Source organism: Callionymus lyra, chromosome 8 (genome assembly GCF_982586985.1).
Source record: "Callionymus lyra chromosome 8, fCalLyr1.hap1.1, whole genome shotgun sequence".
Classification (NCBI taxonomy): domain Eukaryota; kingdom Metazoa; phylum Chordata; class Actinopteri; order Syngnathiformes; family Callionymidae; genus Callionymus; species Callionymus lyra.
In genome coordinates this window covers 14551850-14570081 of record NC_141825.1, presented here as the reverse complement: position 1 = coordinate 14570081, position 18232 = coordinate 14551850, and the positions used below count along the sequence as shown (strand labels likewise).

General features: G+C 38.0%; 2 protein-coding genes across 3 annotated transcripts; one reads left to right on the top strand and one right to left on the bottom strand.

Moving 5' to 3' along the window:
• Positions 1-106: 106 nt before the first annotated feature.
• On the bottom strand, positions 107-8935 carry pdp2 (putative pyruvate dehydrogenase phosphatase isoenzyme 2). Its single transcript, XM_087797822.1, has 10 exons — positions 8886-8935; positions 8541-8646; positions 8183-8301; positions 7382-7552; positions 7190-7309; positions 6841-7127; positions 5782-5887; positions 5474-5710; positions 3802-4101; positions 107-1002 (listed from the first exon to the last, which is right to left on the bottom strand). The coding sequence occupies exons 3-10, from the start codon at positions 8249-8251 to the stop codon at positions 733-735; spliced, it is 1560 nt and encodes a 519-aa protein (XP_087653948.1). The 5' UTR covers positions 8252-8301; positions 8541-8646; positions 8886-8935; the 3' UTR covers positions 107-732.
• Positions 8936-9004: 69 nt separating this feature from the next.
• Positions 9005-16969, top strand: terb1 (telomere repeat binding bouquet formation protein 1). 2 transcript variants are annotated; one of them, XM_087797821.1, is made up of 18 exons: positions 9005-9084; positions 9172-9282; positions 9419-9550; positions 10111-10242; positions 10353-10413; positions 10966-11081; positions 11161-11289; positions 11391-11543; positions 11612-11743; positions 11824-11949; positions 12335-12474; positions 12549-12850; positions 12916-13055; positions 13115-13321; positions 14754-14813; positions 14883-14918; positions 15319-15395; positions 16396-16969. In XM_087797821.1, exons 1-18 carry the CDS (start codon positions 9048-9050, stop codon positions 16549-16551), a joined length of 2247 nt encoding a protein of 748 aa, XP_087653947.1. In that variant the 5' UTR covers positions 9005-9047; the 3' UTR covers positions 16552-16969. The 2 variants fall into 2 exon arrangements, with proteins under 2 accessions (XP_087653947.1, XP_087653946.1); XM_087797820.1 differs by having other exon boundaries at positions 16393-16969.
• Positions 16970-18232: the final 1263 nt, after the last annotated feature.

The window sequence follows — 18232 nt, the reverse complement described above, 5'->3', positions numbered from 1 at the left end:
TTCCACTCATTTTCCAACAGTTAATGCAAATGCAGAAAAGCCAGACGGTTTAACTCTCGTATTTGCCGTTATCACACTTGTTTACAAAACACTTGGGACCAGTTCGGCCACTGTGACACTCAGTTTATTTTGAAAACTTCAACTTTTACACACCACTGCTCTATAAAACCACGACAAACAGACTAAATTAAACTCCCATCATTTCACTTCAACAACTTCCAGTGCATTCATTGAACAACATAGTACACAAAGACTTCAAGTGCAAGCGATTTACTGTATATAAATATAAACTTTTCTTTGGATAATCTGCAATTCACTTATTACACACAGGATAATCTTCAGGATAAGGAAGATGGTTCAAGGTCGGGGGGATTGAGATCACATTTTTTGGGAATTAATTCCACAAGATCGATGGAGATATAAGCAAAAAAATACTCTCATTAAAGTGTCAACAATTGGTACTTTTAAAGTTAATGGCAACACACTTTACCAACAACAATACTCAACGGTATAATTGATTTTAAGCATCTTATTAAGATTGAGACGAGAAAAGGACAATAATAACAGGCTAAGGTAGCAAAACGTTTCACAAACCTCTGTCCGACATAGGCAGCTCACACATTAACCTTCCGTGTTGAAGATTTACACGGTGGTTTCCAGCAAAAATCCTTGTCCATGAAGTAAATTAACACTTTAAAAAAAAAAAGGATCCAATTCTGAAAGTTAAAACTCTTAGCGGTGTCGTGCCAGGTCAGAGTTCAGGTACACCACGGTGGCCGTGATGTCGTCCCTGTGCATGCGTGCCAGGTGTTCGGGCAGAGCCAGCACGGTTGCCAGCCTCTCCTGGCACAGCTCTCCGTACTCGCCGGTCCCGAGAGCGTGTCTGATGAGATGTGTGGCCGCGTTGGTGTCCAGAGCCGGGGACGCTCTGGCCTGACGCTTCAGCAACAGTTCGTGCATTTGACCCAAGTTCAGCTGCCGGTCCTCCCGAGATACAGGCATCTGGAGGAGCAAATACAGATATTACTTCACAACGAGTGGGCGCTCCATTAGGGGTGTGAGAAAATATCAATACACTTAAATATCACAATAGTTTTTATGATATTGTATCGATAATCAAGAGTACTATATCTTTTTGCCTTTTAAATTATATTTTATGTTTGCATGTAGGGTTTATTTTTCAATAACACAGGTTTAAATAAAATGATTAAATTCTGATTTACAATTAACATGCACATATTCATGACTTTTGATCATTTTTGTGTTGCAATTAAACTTCCGACCGCTAGTTGGCAGCCAACAATTCATCCTTCGCAGCTATAAGACCGATAAAATCCCGGCGATGACTGAGGACGAGAGGATGCAGTAGACTCCAGCAACTTTTAAAGCTGATGTCTGGACATGTTTGGTTTTCAAAGTTTGCTAGTCTGTAAAGTCGGCAACACCAGCGTAAAGTTCTCGACAATACTACAAATATATACTTGTTACTACAGTATCACAATATATATATATATACATCTTATCGCGCATCATATCTCCAGAATCTTGCTAATACACAGCCATCAATTCATCCTTCTTGGCTGAAAGACCGATAAAATCCCGGCGATGACTGAGGACGAGAGGATGCAGTAGACTCCAGCAACTTTTAAAGCTGATGTCTGGACATTTTTGGTTTTCAAAGTTTGCTAGTCTGTAAAGTCGGCAACACCAGAGTAAAGTTCTCGACAATACTACAAATATATACTTGTTACTACAGTATCACAATATATATATATATATATATACATCTTATCATGCATCATATCTCCAGAATCTTGCTAATACACAGCCATCAATTCATCATTCTTGGCTGAAAGACCAATAAAATCCTGGCGATGACTGAGGACAAGAGGATGCAGTAGACTCCAGCAACTTTTAAAGCTGATGTCTGGACATTTTTGGTTTTCAAAGTTTGCTGGTCTGTAAAGTCGGCAACACCAGCGTAAAGTTCTCGACAATACTACAAATACATACTTGTTACTACAGTATCACAATATATATATATACACATCTTATCGCGCATCACATCTCGAGAATCTTGCTAATACACAGCCATCATTCATCATTCTTGACTGAAAGACCAATAAAATCCTGGCGATGACTGAGGACAAGAGGATGCAGTAGACTCCAGCAACTTTTAAAGCTGATGTCTGGACATTTTTGGTTTTCAAAGTTTGCTAGTCTGTAAAGTCGGCAACACCAGAGTAAAGTTCTCGACAATACTACAAATATATACTTGTTACTACAGTATCACAATATATATATATACACATCTTATCGCGCATCACATCTCGAGAATCTTGCTAATACACAGCCATCAATTCATCATTCTTGACTGAAAGACCAATAAAATCCTGGCGATGACTGAGGACAAGAGGATGCAATAGACTCCAGCAACTTTTAAAGCTGATGTCTGGACATTTTTGGTTTTCAAAGTTTGCTGGTCTGTAAAGTCGGCAACACCAGCGTAAAGTTCTCGACAATACTACAAATATATACTTGTTACTACAGTATCACAATATATATATATACATCTTATCGCGCATCATATCTCCAGAATCTTGCTAATACACAGCCATCAATTCATCCTTCTTGGCTGAAAGACCGATAAAATCCCGGCGATGACTGAGGACGAGAGGATGCAGTAGACTCCAGCAACTTTTAAAGCCGATGTTTGGACATTTTTGGTTTTCAAAGTTTGCTGGTCTGTAAAGTCGGCAACACCAGAGTAAAGTTCTCGACAATACTACAAATATATACTTGTTACTACAGTATCACAATATATATATACTGTATACACATCTTATCGCGCATCATATCTCCAGAATCTTGCTAATACACAGCCATCAATTCATCCTTCTTGGCTGAAAGACCAATAAAATCCTGGCGATGACTGAGGACAAGAGGATGCAGTAGACTCCAGCAACTTTTAAAGCTGATGTCTGGACATTTTTGGTTTTCAAAGTTTGCTAGTCTGTAAAGTCGGCAACACCAGAGTAAAGTTCTCGACAATACTACAAATATATACTTGTTACTACAGTATCACAATATATATATATATATACACATCTTATCGCGCATCACATCTCGAGAATCTTGCTAATACACAGCCATCAATTCATCATTCTTGACTGAAAGACCAATAAAATCCTGGCGATGACTGAGGACAAGAGGATGCAGTAGACTCCAGCAACTTTTAAAGCTGAAGTCTGGACATTTTTGGTTTTCAAAGTTTGCTGGTCTGTAAAGTCGGCAACACCAGAGTAAAGTTCTCAACAATACTACAAATATATACTCGTTACTACAGTATCACAATATATATATATATACACATCTTATCGCGCATCATATCTCCAGAATCTTGCTAATACACAGCCATCAATTCATCCTTCTTGGCTGAAAGACCAATAAAATCCTGGCGATGATTGAGGACAAGAGGATGCAGTAGACTCCAGCAACTTTTAAAGCCGATGTCTGGACATGTTTGGTTTTCAAAGTTTGCTGGTTTGTAAAGTCGGCAACACCAGAGTAAAGTTCTCAACAATACTACAAATATATACTTGTTACTACAGATCTAATATACAAATACTATCTCCAGAACCTTGCTAATACACAGCCTTCAATTCTCCACATTCAATTCAATTCAATTTTATTTAAAGTGTCTTATCATAACAAAGTTATCTCAAGACACTTTACAGTTGAAGTAAGACTATAGTTGATCAAGGAAAAACAGATCCCAGCAATTCAACAACATTCACCCACCTGTAGGTGAATCCCACTCAGATGCTCCCCAACAAGTCGCACAGCCTCCTCGCTGCTCAGCTCGTCCCACAATCCATCAGTGCCGAGGATCAAGAACCGATCCTGCGGCCTCAGTTTGTGATACGTGACGTCCGGGGCCACGTCCAGGTACGGCGGCGAAAGGTAGTTGGGTGGAGTGTAGTGGCAGTGGTTAAGAGAGTCCAGGTCGAACCCAGAATCCAGTTTGTTTAATACACTCTGCTGCAGCTCGTGACTCCACTTGAACCTCACGTCACCGAAGGCCCGCAGCGGCATCAAAACCTGAAGAGGAACAGTAGAAAAAAGGTTGAATTAGATATGGAGAATTTGTTATTTATAGTTTATTTACCCAACATTCTTGTGGCTGCCACAGGACATGACATCCTCATTTCATATTTCCTATATTAGTTTTATTTTGAGCATTCATGACTCATGTATCAGAACTCTTTTACTAGTTACTAGGAAGACAAAACAATAATTAATCACAAAAAGATCCTTTGTCTTATTATGTTAACAATGTATGTATAAAGCCAAAACAAATAATCTACAACTTTGTGGTATCACTATTCAAACACCGGGGAAAAGCTCCTAAAATGTTAGTCCAAGAGAATTCCAACATCATCTAAAGCATATGTGTCAAACTCAAGGCCCGCGGGCCAAATGTGGCCCGCCATGTGATTTTATGTGGCCCGCCTGCCTTACCTTATATATCTTATTTAGTGCACCACATGCAAGGCTGTGTGTAGCCATTTTTATTTAATTGTAAAATGCTACATCACACATGTTAGCAGCTCACAATTGTTGGTTTTACAGTAGTTATGCCTCTCAAGTAATAAATTCAAAGTCATTTAACATTAAGGAGTAGTTACATTTATTTTACATTAGCTTACATTTAGTTACATTTATAAGTTACATCTGGCCCTTTGAGGGGAGCCATTATGATGATGTGGCCCCTGGTGAAAACCAGTTTGACACCCCTGATCTAAAGGCAGAAAATCTGGATCCATGTAATTTTTTTGCGAAATCTCAATTTATAAAAGCAGAAAACAAAACCCTTTGAATGAAATATGGGATGCACATGCTTAATGACACACACAACTGCAATGATGAGTTCAATGAGAGGGAGAGTGATTTTATTAAGTTATACCACACCAGCTTAAAAACCCTGTAGACTCCATTCATCAATTAGCGAAAAGACTGAATAATAAAAGGCCAGGAGTGAAAGTTTGTTATGCTTAAACATGTAAAATGGTTGAAAGTTTAAATTCTAAAGCTCTGTTCGACTATTGACCTTTTAAAATCCTAACCATGTCATAAAGTTAAACAATATTACGGTGCATCTATTTGAACTGTTCTTACACAATCCAAAACTGACGCTGAAAAACTGCCAGATAAGGGATGCAAATCAATGATTTACCAATGTCCTACTGGGACCAAAATATTTGGTCAGACAACGTCAAAAAAATGTAAATGCAAAGTGTCGTAAAGGTTGCGTCGCCTTTGCCCGATATTGAGAAGGAATTGACTTCTAGCACTTTTTATATTTTTTAATTCTACAGACATTGAATTAAAATAAAAACCAAAGTGACCCGTTTATAGGAGTCAGATGGACACACTGAACGTCGGCACATTATCATCATAATAAACAACTCACCCCGAGGAGTCGGTCGTCGACGATCACGGAGTCCCGCTCTGAAGCTGGATGTTGTTCCACGATCCGCTCGACTTCTGCCTGGTTCTCTGCATTATGATCCTGGGAGAGGGGTAAAGCGCTCCACGATCCATCCTCCTCCTGAACCCCCAAAACCGCACGGCAGTCGCCAGCGTTGGCCAGATGGATCCCCTCTCTGCCGATGTGAGCCACGCAGGCCGTGCTGCCGGTGAATGCAACCTGGACGAATGACCATGTGTCGATTATGATGACGTTGTGTGGGTCCGGCAAACAGAAGTTGAGATAGTTACCTGTATCGCCGTGCTCCTTATCAAGTCGTTGGGCAGTGGAGCTTGGGCCTCCAGGGAGATGTCAGAGTCAAGTCGCTTGAAGGCACAAGCCAAAGCTTCAGCGGGGCTACATGAATGGAAAACATTGATATGTTGCAATCAAAATTCTGAAAACTTTACATGAAAAATAGGAATTCAGCAAAAAAAATGGATGTCGTTGAGCGGCCGGGTTGAGGGACAAAACTTCATGATGGTGGAAACTAGTGTGTCACGTCTCATACAGTACTACCTATTGGCCGTCCGTTGTAAGTAAGTGATTTATATTTATAGAGCGCTTTTCCAGACCAGGGTCACAAAGCGCTTAAACAATCGAAACATTACTCAATAAAATATATATATATATATATATATATATATATATATAACACAGGAGTTCCAGAAAATCAAGGAAATCCCTGCACAAATAAAAATGTCTTAAGATGTTTCTTAAAGGAGTCAGTAGATCCATCAAGCGCAAAGAAAGAGGAAGATCGTTCCAAAGCTTAGGAAGAAGTCAAAATCAAGATGGCCGACAATGGAACAAAAGTAATGACACCATCAGGCACAACTAAAGAGTAAAAAAAACTATACAAAATGAGTGTAAACGAAATAAACTCTTCTAAAAAATTATGTCAACTTTTGTTCAAGCCTGATAACTTTGGCGGGAGGGCTGGAAATGTTTTAAAGAAGGGTAAATAGTTAGAAAGTTAGGTAAAATACAACATTTTTATCAAGATCTAAATAAAAAGACATATATATTTATTGATCTTACAGAAAGAAATTCATATTTCTAGCAGCAGCCATTTTCAAAGAAATTACAAAATCCAATAATGTAAAATAAAACCAAAAATCTAAGATATAAAATATAAAGCGAAATTAAATTAAGTGCATTACTGGTTTGGTAGTTCTGGTTCATTCTTTTAAATCAGGTCCCGTTATTACTAAATAGTTATTTATTTTTTTTTAAATGAAAAGAAATTTGAATGTGCTACAAGAATATAGAAATAACTCAACAGTCCTGACAGTGTCAATCGCACTGACCTCATTCCGTCCATGTGGTCCTCGCTGTCCAGCAGCTCCTGCCAGAAAACTCTGAGGTATTCCAAGTAGAGCGAGGCCGACTCCCGATAGCTGAAGTCTGTATGATGTTTGTGCCACTGCAAGAGTGGAGGCAGAGGTCGGCCGAGCTCCCTGCACTTCTCCAGCACCTCCAGAGTCTCACGCGGCATCATCGCAACTGCAACGTAGTACAAGAGGCGCTCGCCGACCGCCTGCGCACACGCCCAGCCGCCGTGTCCATCAAACACTCCGAGCAGCATCCCCTTCGTCTGTGCAGAAAAGAGACGGGGTGTGAGAAATGGGAAGGAAAAACAAGGATGTTGATACACACCTGCAAACATGTTGCTGCGCTGCGGCGATCTTCATTTGGTGTGTTGGCCGGCAACTGGTTGCTCTCAAACTTTTTCACAGAACTGAGTCCTCGTCCATCAAACTGTGGAAGACTCACGGACTACAACAGAGAGAGGATTCACAGCGTCGTCATATGAACTGAACACAGAGTGAGGGACATGCGTCTAAATACCTGTTCATTAGCGCGCAGGATGTTGTTGACCTGAACTTGATTGAGTTGGAAATCGAAATCCTGGTGTGTTGACATACGACGTCCTGACCTTTTAAATCCACAGCTGGACTTGTCCAACTGAGAGCTGCTCCAGTATGATGTGCAACAATGTTGCACCCGCCTCAGGGGGAACTTAGATCAAAGAGTTTAAATATTAATAAGCATTAAAATGGATCACAGTGTGGAAGAGGATCATTGGTTACAGGACTTTCTCATGTGTTTCCATATGAAAAGATCCATTGCACATTGAAAGAGAAGTATTGTGAAAGAATATGGAACCCTTTTTTTAAAATATATATTTTACAAGGAATAACTTGTTGCATTTATTTAAGTAATTAAGCAAGTAGTTTGTATTTGTACAGCGCTTTTCCAGACCAGGGTCACAAAGCGCTTAAACAATCAAAACAATACTCAATAAAGTATATCATTTAAAGGTCAAGAGCAACAGCAGTTCCAGAAAATCAAGGAAATAACTGAAAGATGTTTAAGGTACTGGATTAAGGGAAAAAAAAAACATTCATTTGTACTTTTATGTTCCATTTTTTTGGTCTGAATGTTCTGTAACTATTAAAAAAATTATCAATCAAATACTGTTAAAATTTGTTTGTTGTATTCAATATTTTCCATGTTATTGAAGTGTCACTGACAAGATGCCTTGCTTGATAGGTTACACACGACATTCATTTTCAAGTAATCCGAACAGAGACAATGGGTAAATAAGCTTAGATTTAAAACAGTAAATAGTAGTAGATTCGTAGTTACCTGTAGCTGAGCTGTGTTGGTGTAGCTGACAGCTCGGTGCAGGAGTCTGATGTACACACGCCGGGACATTTCTACGTCAACGTCTGCGTCCCGAACAACTTGAGCCGTTTGATCTCAGTCTAACCAAAGAGATAAATAAACAAAATGGAGCACACGTGGAGATGAAACGTTTGCCAACTTGTCGCAGAAAGTAGGTTAAAGCGTCACAACCCAAAGTTGGAACGGAGGCTAACGTGTTAGCGCTGTGTCGTTAGCGCTTATCTTAACATGGCAAACCAACTTAAAGAGTTGTTGAAACCGCATTCTTATCGATATATATTTTTTAATATAAGAAAAAAAGAACAAGGGTTTTACTAACCAGGTCAGCTCGAGATTGGGTCGGCGTGGAAATGATCGTGGACTGCAAGTGCACCGGGTGAATCCTGACGCGTGACGTCACGCGTACATTTGTAGTTCCTCTTCAGCTGTAGTTCGTAAAAGAGGGCGGAACCGAATTGAGATAAAGAAATTATTTTATATGCTTCCTGCTGCATTTTTTAAATTAATTAAAAATATTAACATTTTAATACAATTATGTTTACTTTTTTATTCCAAGCTGAAGGCGCCATATTGTGGCAACCATTTTGAATTACTGTAAACACTATATTGACCCGTGGAAAATTACACTTGAAAAAAAAAAGAAAAGAAAGAAAACAAGGTTTACCTTTTTATCTATTTGTTTGTTGTTGCTTGTTGACTCAGGAATAGCTTAGTATTTGTAAAAAAATATTATAATTATTAAAAAATATTTTTGATATGACGTCAGGCTAGTTGAGTTTTAGTACCATTAGCATGCTACATTAACAGTACGAAACTTACAAAACAAATGGAAAACACAGCAGTCTGCAATGAAAGCCGAAATTGTAAGTGATATTTAAAAATATTTACATAAAAATACACTGAATAGGCGTGTAAATATATGAACAAATGTGATATTTTCTTCATGGCAGCTGTTAAAACTGACCTCAGTCTACTGCTCGAATGTGTGAAGTTCCAGATGAAATGTCCTGACTTACAGAGACAGGCTCTTCTAACCATTCACTCCATCTGTGAAAAAAGAGGTAATATTTAAACTCTTATTTGTCACCCATTGACAGGAATAAATGGAGACATCTATTCATAACTAGTTCACAGCATTCTTTCCTGATTTGTTGTTGTTTTTATCACGATGGATTTGTGTTGTTGTTATTGGAACAGAGGACACTGTTGACTTGCTGAGAGAAATGGGAGGTGTGATGTTCATCTACGATCTCTCAAAATCTGCAATTGTGCATTCAGAAGTGAAGGAAACAGCACTTTTTACCCTCGCAACACTAGCTGAAGCCAACGGTATGTCTACAACACATTCATCTACTTGTTTATTTTTTATCTATCTCAGATTTGCATCCCTTATCTGGCAGTTTTTCAACATCAGTTCAGTTTTGGATTGTGTAAGAACAGTTCAAATAGATGCACCGTAATATTGTTTAACTTTATGACATGGTAAGGATTTTAAAAGGTCAATAGTCGAACAGAGCTTTAGAATTTAAACTTTGAACCATTTTACATGTTTAAGCATAACAAACCTTCACTCCTGACCTTTTATTATTCAGTGTTTCTGCTTATTGATGAATGGAGTCTACAGGTTTTTTTAGCTGGTGTGGTATGGCTAAATAAAATCACTCTCATAGAACTCATCACTGCAGCTCTGTGTGTCATGAAGCATGTGCATCACATATTTAATTTGAAGGGTTTTGCTTATATAAATTGAGATTTTGCAAAACATTATCGGGATCCAGATTTTCTGCCTTAAGATGATGTTGGAATTCTCTTGGAGTAACATTTTAGAAGCTTTTCCCCAGACTATCCTAACGCTTTTAAACTGACCTTGGCAACTCTGTATATTCTAGTGTACTGCAAGATGTCTCTGTGCAGCGAAGGGATATTTCTGGACCTCTCGGATTGGTTACTGAAAGAGGATCTCCCTCTGAGGATGAAGAGAGTTTCTGTGTATTTGCTTTCAATATTGGTGGCCAACAATAGTAAGAATCTTTCAATTCTAATACATTTGTTGAGTGATTTAGAGATTTGACGATTCTATCTATGTTTTTCTTGATGGTTTTAATTTGTGACTGATTGTTAACTATTGCAGAGTCTGGACAAACTTTAGCTCAAACTACAGGCTGTCTTGAGAATTTGCTGGATCTCTTCAGGTATTTTTAAATTCAAAATAGAATTTACGACATAATTACCTTGTATGCTGTCAAGACTGTGCCTTCATTTTTCACTCCACCAGAGCCTTATCTTTTTGCTATTTACTCTAAGAAGGACCTGGTAAAGTTAATAACTAAACGTTTAACAACATTTCATTTTACAGGATTGCAAAAAAAAAAAGAATGTCCTAGTTTGTGGACAGTAATACTATTATTATTACTTATTTTCTTTATTTTATTTTACAAAGATGTGTCAGATTTCTATTTCATACATACTGTTTATTTTTTTTCTATATTGCTTTATTTCAAGTTTATTCAGAAGTATTTTTACGACCTTTCATTTTTTCCTCTCACACTAAATTGGTTGCTTTAAGGAAAATAAAAGGAATTTCAATCACAACCTAAGTAAGTAAGTAAGTAAGTAAGTAATATTTATTTATATAGCGCTAAGAGATGTTATTTTACCACAAAGTGTCCTTGTGCCACACATGAACAAATTCTAAAACAAAAAACAATTAGAATGAAAATGTCTAAAAAATGTTGTCACTGCAGGACACACTGCCCACTCTCTACAGAGGCTGCTAATGCAGAGGATTCTTCTCACATTTGCCAACTGTGGGCCTCAGTATCAAGTGCTCTTTGTGGGTGTATCAACAACCCACAGAATGGTAGCTACTATTTGCTACTATTTTATGAAGTGATACATTTGACAACTGAAATGTGGAAATGTTTGATGTTGTTTTGCAGGGCATGGTCAGCAGAAATGCCTCATTGTCTTCCCCTTTGTGAAAATGTGGCTTGAGCAGATTTCCCTCACATGCACAGAGGTTTTCAAGCCTCTATGTTCTTTCATATCGATGACTGTCGCCAACAACTGTGAGTTGTAAACCAATAATAACTATTTCCACATTTTTTCTGTGTTCTATTAAATGTTCTAAAATGAAATCATATTATTATTGTTTTATTTGCCATTGCAGCACATGTTCAGGAGACTTTTTCCGCCTCAGGGGGATTGGAAACTCTCAGTCTTGCCTTGGTTTGTTTGGCTTCTGGGACTGAGATAAGTTTGATGTCCTGCCAGCTCTCTGTCATTGTATCAAAAACACTGTCTGCATGTATCGCCAACAACCGTAAGTAATTGTGACCCGTGTCTTTTTTCTTTTATCGCTGACAATACTCTTTTCTTTACATTCTAAAGCATTCCTGGCTTCAGGCTTGGCTCAGTATGGTGTTGTTCCTCGCCTCATTTCTCTTCTTGTCTGCCCATACCTTGACTGTGAGGACAGACTCACAATATTACTCACCGTGGGATATTGCACCGAAGAGTGTGGTGAGAATTTAAAGAATATTGCATCCCTTATTTTCTCCAAAACTCCAGCATCATGATGAAAATATGTCCCGTTATTGTAGAGGAACATCAGATCCAGTTGGTGCAGTGTGGTGGTTTGCCAATAATGATATCATTACTAGCAGAAGATGCTAGTGAAGAGGTTCGGAAAGCTGCTACGTTCATATTGCAAACCTGCAAACAGGCCAGTAAGTTTTTTTTGTGTGTCTGCTTGGAAATAAATGTGTCTGGATATGTAAAGTAATTAAGTGCATTATTTTTTTTTAATCGAAATACCTGAAATACTTATTCCATGTCTTCTAAATTACCATCTAAAGTCAGTCAGATACAGGGAATATTATTTATAGTAATATTCGACAGTTAAACATACTCCTTTACATCTTGAAAAATCTTATCATGTAAAATCAATCTAGGTCAAACAAAATCAAATTTAAATCATTTGTTGACACAGTAAAGTACAATAAGTACATAAAGAAAACCAGAATGTTGTTCGCCACTGCTGTTTCCAGTCATATTAATCAAATTGAAATAGTTTATCGTCTTCTCCAAAACGTTATCGCCCTTTTGTCTCAGCGGCCATGTCTTTGGGTGGTGTACCCACCATGGCAGAGGAGCTAGAAGAGGCAACACCTCTGCAAAACATGGAAGTCTTCAAGAGCTCTGCCAGAGACTTTCTCCAACGAATTGAGCAGCTAGAGAAGAAACGCCTACCAGTCTGACTTTCATTCTCTTAAAATTCTCCTAAAAATGTCCTCTAATTGACAGTATGACGTATTTGTATCTGTAGGTGGAGAGCGAAGAGCAAGAGGAGGAAAGCATGGTCACTTCAACTAACAAGCTAATTCACCAAACATCTACTCAAGTCTCATGTTGTCCTCTCGAGAAAATGGGGGGAAAATTAGGCAAATCACCCACTCCAACCAGTCCCCTGTGTGCTGAGACAACTGGACGTCTGCCAGAGATCTTTAGTTTGGGAGCAGATGAGGAGCCAGGTCCATTCATTGAACCGAGAACACTGTCAGAGTACAACCTTCTTGGAATGCCACCAGAGGGAGGCAGAGTGACGCAAACGCCTGTTGAGTCGTTGAGGTAGAGCGTTTGTTTGACAGGTACATAAATTATTTAGGTTCTAAAATCAACCGTTTATTTTTCAGACGAGGCTTTAAAAGTTCAGGAAAGTTTAGAAGGGACTTGTCTAAAGAGTTTGCGGGCATGGGTGTGGAGTTGAAGGGAAGCGCTGTTGAGCAGGCTCCTCAACCGGACAAAGGTTCCCAGCGTCAAATGAGATGTGCAGGCAAGTATATTCTCAGCCATGGCATTAGGTTTATCCAGTAAATATTTTTTTCTTCTCAGGATGTGTTTTGGGCTTCGAAAACGTAACCAGCCGAACGTTTGCCCATCTCCTCTCGACATGCCCTCAGAACTGTGACATGCACATGGTTCTCCACAAGGCCACGGAACAATATAGGGCTCAGCATTGCAAACTTCTGATCAGGAGATGTAATTTGGACGGCAGCAGTGAAACTCAAAGTACGAGGACGGTGTCAGCTGCGGCATCAGGTAGATTTTAAATGGTTTAGCCTATACTGAGGATTCAGACAGACAGATTTTACATTTGCATTTCTATTTCACTTGAATTCCACTAGTGTTTATTCTAACAAGAAGCAGGGCTTTAAAGTGGTTGATATACTAGTCTCAGTCCATTTCACTGCAGAAAGGCTGTTAGACAGACTTACCTGCACAGTCATTGAGAGTTTAGTTGGCTACTTGGTACCATAAGAAAGGCATTGTAGATTTTTGAAAGCAAAAAACTTGCAATTTCCAATTGTGGCATGCAAGATAAAAATAGAAGAATCCTGCAGAGATAACACAACTGCAGCAATGTGTTCACCAAAAGGGAGTGAGATGCAGAGTAGTGTTATCTTAGGCTCAAGGTGACCCAGTGACAACACAAGGGATATCTCAAACAAATTTGTTTTACGGTATCCGGATCCAATTGACCCAGAGGTAACACAATGGTTAAAATAGTTTAAACAGTTGAGCGTAAAAAACAGCTGAAAAGGGATTTTATTAAAAAGAAATTAACAAATCTCACTCATAAACATTGAGCATAAGAAAAGAAAGGGCAATCCCTTAAAAAGAATCATCAACTGATATACTGTATATAAAAGACAAATGCAGTCATCTATATTACATCAACAATTATACCTGAATTAAAAAATAATAAGTAAAACTATTAGTAAAAAAATATATATTTAAACTGTTTAAATGTGATCCTCCTTTTACATAATTTTTATTTTTGAAATTTTTGTTTTAGTGTCTTTGCCTTCCATTCTGAGTTTGCAAAGTTTCTTGGGAAATCATATGACTTGATGGTTCATTTGTTTAACGTCATGGGTCTGTTTAATAACATTTTAATACCTTTCAACTTTGCCTTGCTTGAGGCGAATACAATTAAAATAAGCAAAGCACATCTTAAACCAGTTTGGCTTTAATGGAACAAAAATAAATCATACATTTGATACATTTCTCTTTTTGTGATCCAAGGTTCGAGGGACTTTTTCCTAGCAAATTGATTTTTTGGAAAATGAAATAGCTGGTAAAATATTTTGAGATGACCGGGCGCATTAAAATACTGTTACCGGACTAAGATAAGCTTGTTTCCTATCAAGAGTGACCAACGCATCTGACCATGAAGCCAGGATTTCCTCAAGGACATGAATAAGCAAAAGAAAAGGAATGAACAAATACTGTTACACGAACACATCTATGTTATCAAGTTTGATATGCGTGACAACTGTTTCCTGTCTCTGAAAGATGTCATCTTTAAAAAAAAACCTACTAGTTTAAGATTTATTTTACAACCGAAGGCCTGAGTTCAAAACAGTTTTTATGTGAAAATCAAAGTGGGAACATTTTGAATCCAAGGGGTAAGATCAAGTGATAAGATCAAGAAAAACAGCTAAAAATTTGTTGGCTTACATATTTTCAGGTATTTCATTGACTCCACGGAAACAGAACACGAGATCAGAAGCTGCTCAGAGCAGGACGGGTACGTTAATGAAAAAAAGCCACACCTGAACTTTTATTTGGCAGCAATGACATCTTCTCTCTAAAACAGGTTTGATACCCCGTAAAAGGCCTTGTCTGCCTCCAGGTATGCAGATTTTTATAGATGTTATTTTAAGTGTGAATGTCATTAGTGGGAAAACCGATAGAATCTCCTCCTGGCAGAAAAACAGCCCGAAAAGCGGAAAGAATGTTTAAGTGCAGCCAGACTTTTCACAGCGAAGCTGGTTTAAAGGGTGCACAGTTACATTGAACAGTTTAGCAGCCGGAGTGTGTGTCTGTGTGTGTGTGTGTTATCCGACAGTGTTTTGTCAGCTGCAGCCATTTTTTTACCTAAAGAGATAGCATCTGAATTTGTGTTACACTGTCATTTCTCACCATCTGCTTCTCCTATAATGTCACATGACCAAGCAAAGCTAATTTTCTGCTTGCCAAGAGTTGCAGTCGTCCCTGCAAGCTGAAGCCAAGCAGTGCATTTTCTTTTTCAGATCAGTGCAAAACTGTTGGCTATGGGCTTCCTGAAGAAGACAGTGAGCAACATTTCCGTCATGGCGGACCTTCTTGTGTAAGCCTTTGTGCCTGTTATGCAACCTGTTGTTAGTTAGTTGCAACTAACTTCATGTACCCAAATTTACTTCCCTCTGCTGGCTGTATCACATTCATATGACAAACACTTCCACATTGCTGTCAAGCATTCATTCCATTTGATTCTTTTTAAATGCAGCATATGTTTCTAACAGTTACTTTTAAAAAGTAAGGGTAGATTGAGATGATATTGATGAAAAATAGGGAGGGGGGGATAACTGATATATATAGGAGTGAGTGGGTGGGGGGCATCTCCAGAAAACTTGAAACACCAAAAATGTTTTGGAATAAAAAAAATCAAATTAAATTCTGTTAGATTGCACTCACTTCTAAACCACTTATCTTATAGTCAGATGATTAAAAAAAAAGGAAATCATTTATTTTGTAACAGCTTCCTCAAGTCTCACTGACATCTTGTGACAGAGACATGACAATGACGTTTAAAAATAGTTTTAAAAATAAACAATTTAGTCATGTCCTCCTTTACGTCATCCATGTACCTCATTGACTGTCTACCTTTTCTACTTGGTTCCTGCAGTTTTAATATGTTTCTACCATCTTAACCACACATTTTAACCATCCAGCCCAACTTTTTCATTGAAGTTACACACATCCATGACAGTACTTTCCGCCCCGCCTTCACTCTCTTCTTCACCTCTCTTGACCCCTTGATTCTTCACCTCGGCTATTGGACTTTTTCCCCCAAATATTTTATACACAGATAAAAATTCTGTCTCCCTTCTACGGACTTGACTTCTTCATCTGTCAGACTTATACCTTCTCCTTCTTTACAACAAATAACTATATCATCAATGAACATCATTGTCCATGGAGACTCCTCTCAGACCTCACTGAACAAATCTGTGAAAATAAATGGGAAGTGTCTGTAATGAGAGAAGATTAATGTTTCCGTGAGCAGATTTCTTTTCATTATAACAAGTGGAAATGTACTCAACAACTATTCAACCATTTGTTAGCAGAACAAAGACTTCAGTCCCGAAGAGGTCCGCAACCTTCTGTGTGGCGTGAAGAAGCACGGCCCGTCCTGGAGCCTCATCCTGAGGTCATACTCCTTCAAACCAGGGCGAACTACTGTTGACCTGGCTCGCAAGTACAGATGTCTCAAGGTAATATAAAGTTAACAGAAGCTGTTTACTTTATCTGGTTTATTACAAATATTTTAAGCGCCCGCATCTATTTTTGACCTGAAAAATGTCTCTCGTATAAACATGCAGTTCATGATAGCTGCAGAAGGTAAACAAGTAGTTTGTCTCTGTGTGGAAAAAGACTTCAATACTTGTAAAATGACTTCCATATTTGTTCCTAGAGTTGTATTTATTTATTTATTTATTCACTTGTGTATGTAACTTGATGTCTAAAAAGATTGATTTGTTTTCTACCACATTTCTGACTAAGGTTGTTTGTGAAAGAGTGATGATCCGTGTTCTTTCCCCGCCCTTGTTTGTAAGAGTTTCACAACAATTGGACAATCAGACTGTGGACACTACATGTAGCTCGTCACGTGTTGAGTGTGAAACAAAACTGAGGATTAAACTGGGCAGTTCCTTTGTTTCAAAATATTCTGCACGAGGTTTTTCAGGGAAGAATCATGACCTTAGGAACACGTCAGATTTGAGAAAAGTCACGAGCCGTCGCCAGGAAGTTCATCAACATCCCATATTTGAGGAGATCCCAGAATGCTGGAATAAGTCCTTTAGAGAGCCAAACATCACTTTCGTTATCACACACATTCATCCAAATGTTTCCTTGAAATAATAGCGTTTTGACTCAAACATCTGATTTGTTTTTCCTTATTATAGAACACAATAATAGATGAAGGTACACGTTTATGGATGATTTTGAATCTGATGCTCCACTAAAACATACACAGAACGACTCAAAGTATTCTTATTAAACACAAATAAAGATATAACTGTATACACATTTAAATATCAATTTTTTATGTATGTTAAAATAACATCATTTATTTTATACTTGTACAATTCAATTTTACTTCTTCACTCTATGAACCTTTTATTCAAATATTTAAATGCTCATTTATATACCTTTATATTGTAATCTTTGAATTTAAATGATGATATCATAATTTTAAAATATCATAAATTATATTATCATAATGATGATAATAACACATAATAATAACACTTTTGAACGTGAATTCTGAAATGATGAGTTTTAGAGTGATTACCTTACGAAAATATTTAAATAATTGAAAGTGAACTTGAAGCCGTCAGAAACATTGTTTACAGGATCTTTATTATAGCTTGAAGTTGCAGGCAGAGGTTTTAAACCAATGAAAATGCCAGTGAAATCTTTGTAATTAACAACAATAACTAGGAATTTGTATCATTAAGGTTTAATATTTGGGTGCTTAACCCTTATGGTATCTCAGGGTCAAGGTGACCTGAAGGCCCGGAAACAAATGCATTTGAGGTATCCCTGTGTTGTCTCTGGGTCAAGTTGAACGGCCTCAGACGTAGTATGCGGTATCTATTGCAGGAAGCCAGTGATGTCGTTCACCTTGAGATAACACAAGATTTAAGGATAAACTCTATTTGTTTAAAAAAAAAAAAAAAAACATTGAAAGGGTTTTTTAAATATATAACAAAAAACAAAGAACGTTTACTTTGATGTTCTGTCAGTGGGGTGTTCGGGCTAAATTGTGTCCATGTGAGACAGTGTGTATGAGGTGATTTGCCTGGAAACTTGTATGCAAAGTGATGGTTGTGTGACTTTATTTTCAAACCCATGTTGAACTTTAATTTGAGGAAATGTTGAGTGTGTTATCGCTGCCTC

Coding starts and splice junctions, on each gene's coding strand:
- pdp2 (XM_087797822.1), bottom strand. CDS start 8,251: ATGTCCCGGCGTGTGTACATCAGACTCCTGCACCGAGCTGTCAGCTAC. Junction 7,553..8,182: donor CCAACACAGCTCAGCTACAG/GTAACTACGAAT, acceptor CTTTGATCTAAG/TTCCCCCTGAGGCGGGTGCA. Junction 4,102..5,473: donor TCGACGACCGACTCCTCGGG/GTGAGTTGTTTA, acceptor GTTCCTCTTCAG/GTTTTGATGCCGCTGCGGGC.
- terb1 (XM_087797820.1), top strand. CDS start 9,048: ATGGAAAACACAGCAGTCTGCAATGAAAGCCGAAATT. Junction 9,283..9,418: donor CTCCATCTGTGAAAAAAGAG/GTAATATTTAAA, acceptor TTATTGGAACAG/AGGACACTGTTGACTTGCTG. Junction 13,322..14,753: donor GGTGTCAGCTGCGGCATCAG/GTAGATTTTAAA, acceptor ACATATTTTCAG/GTATTTCATTGACTCCACGG.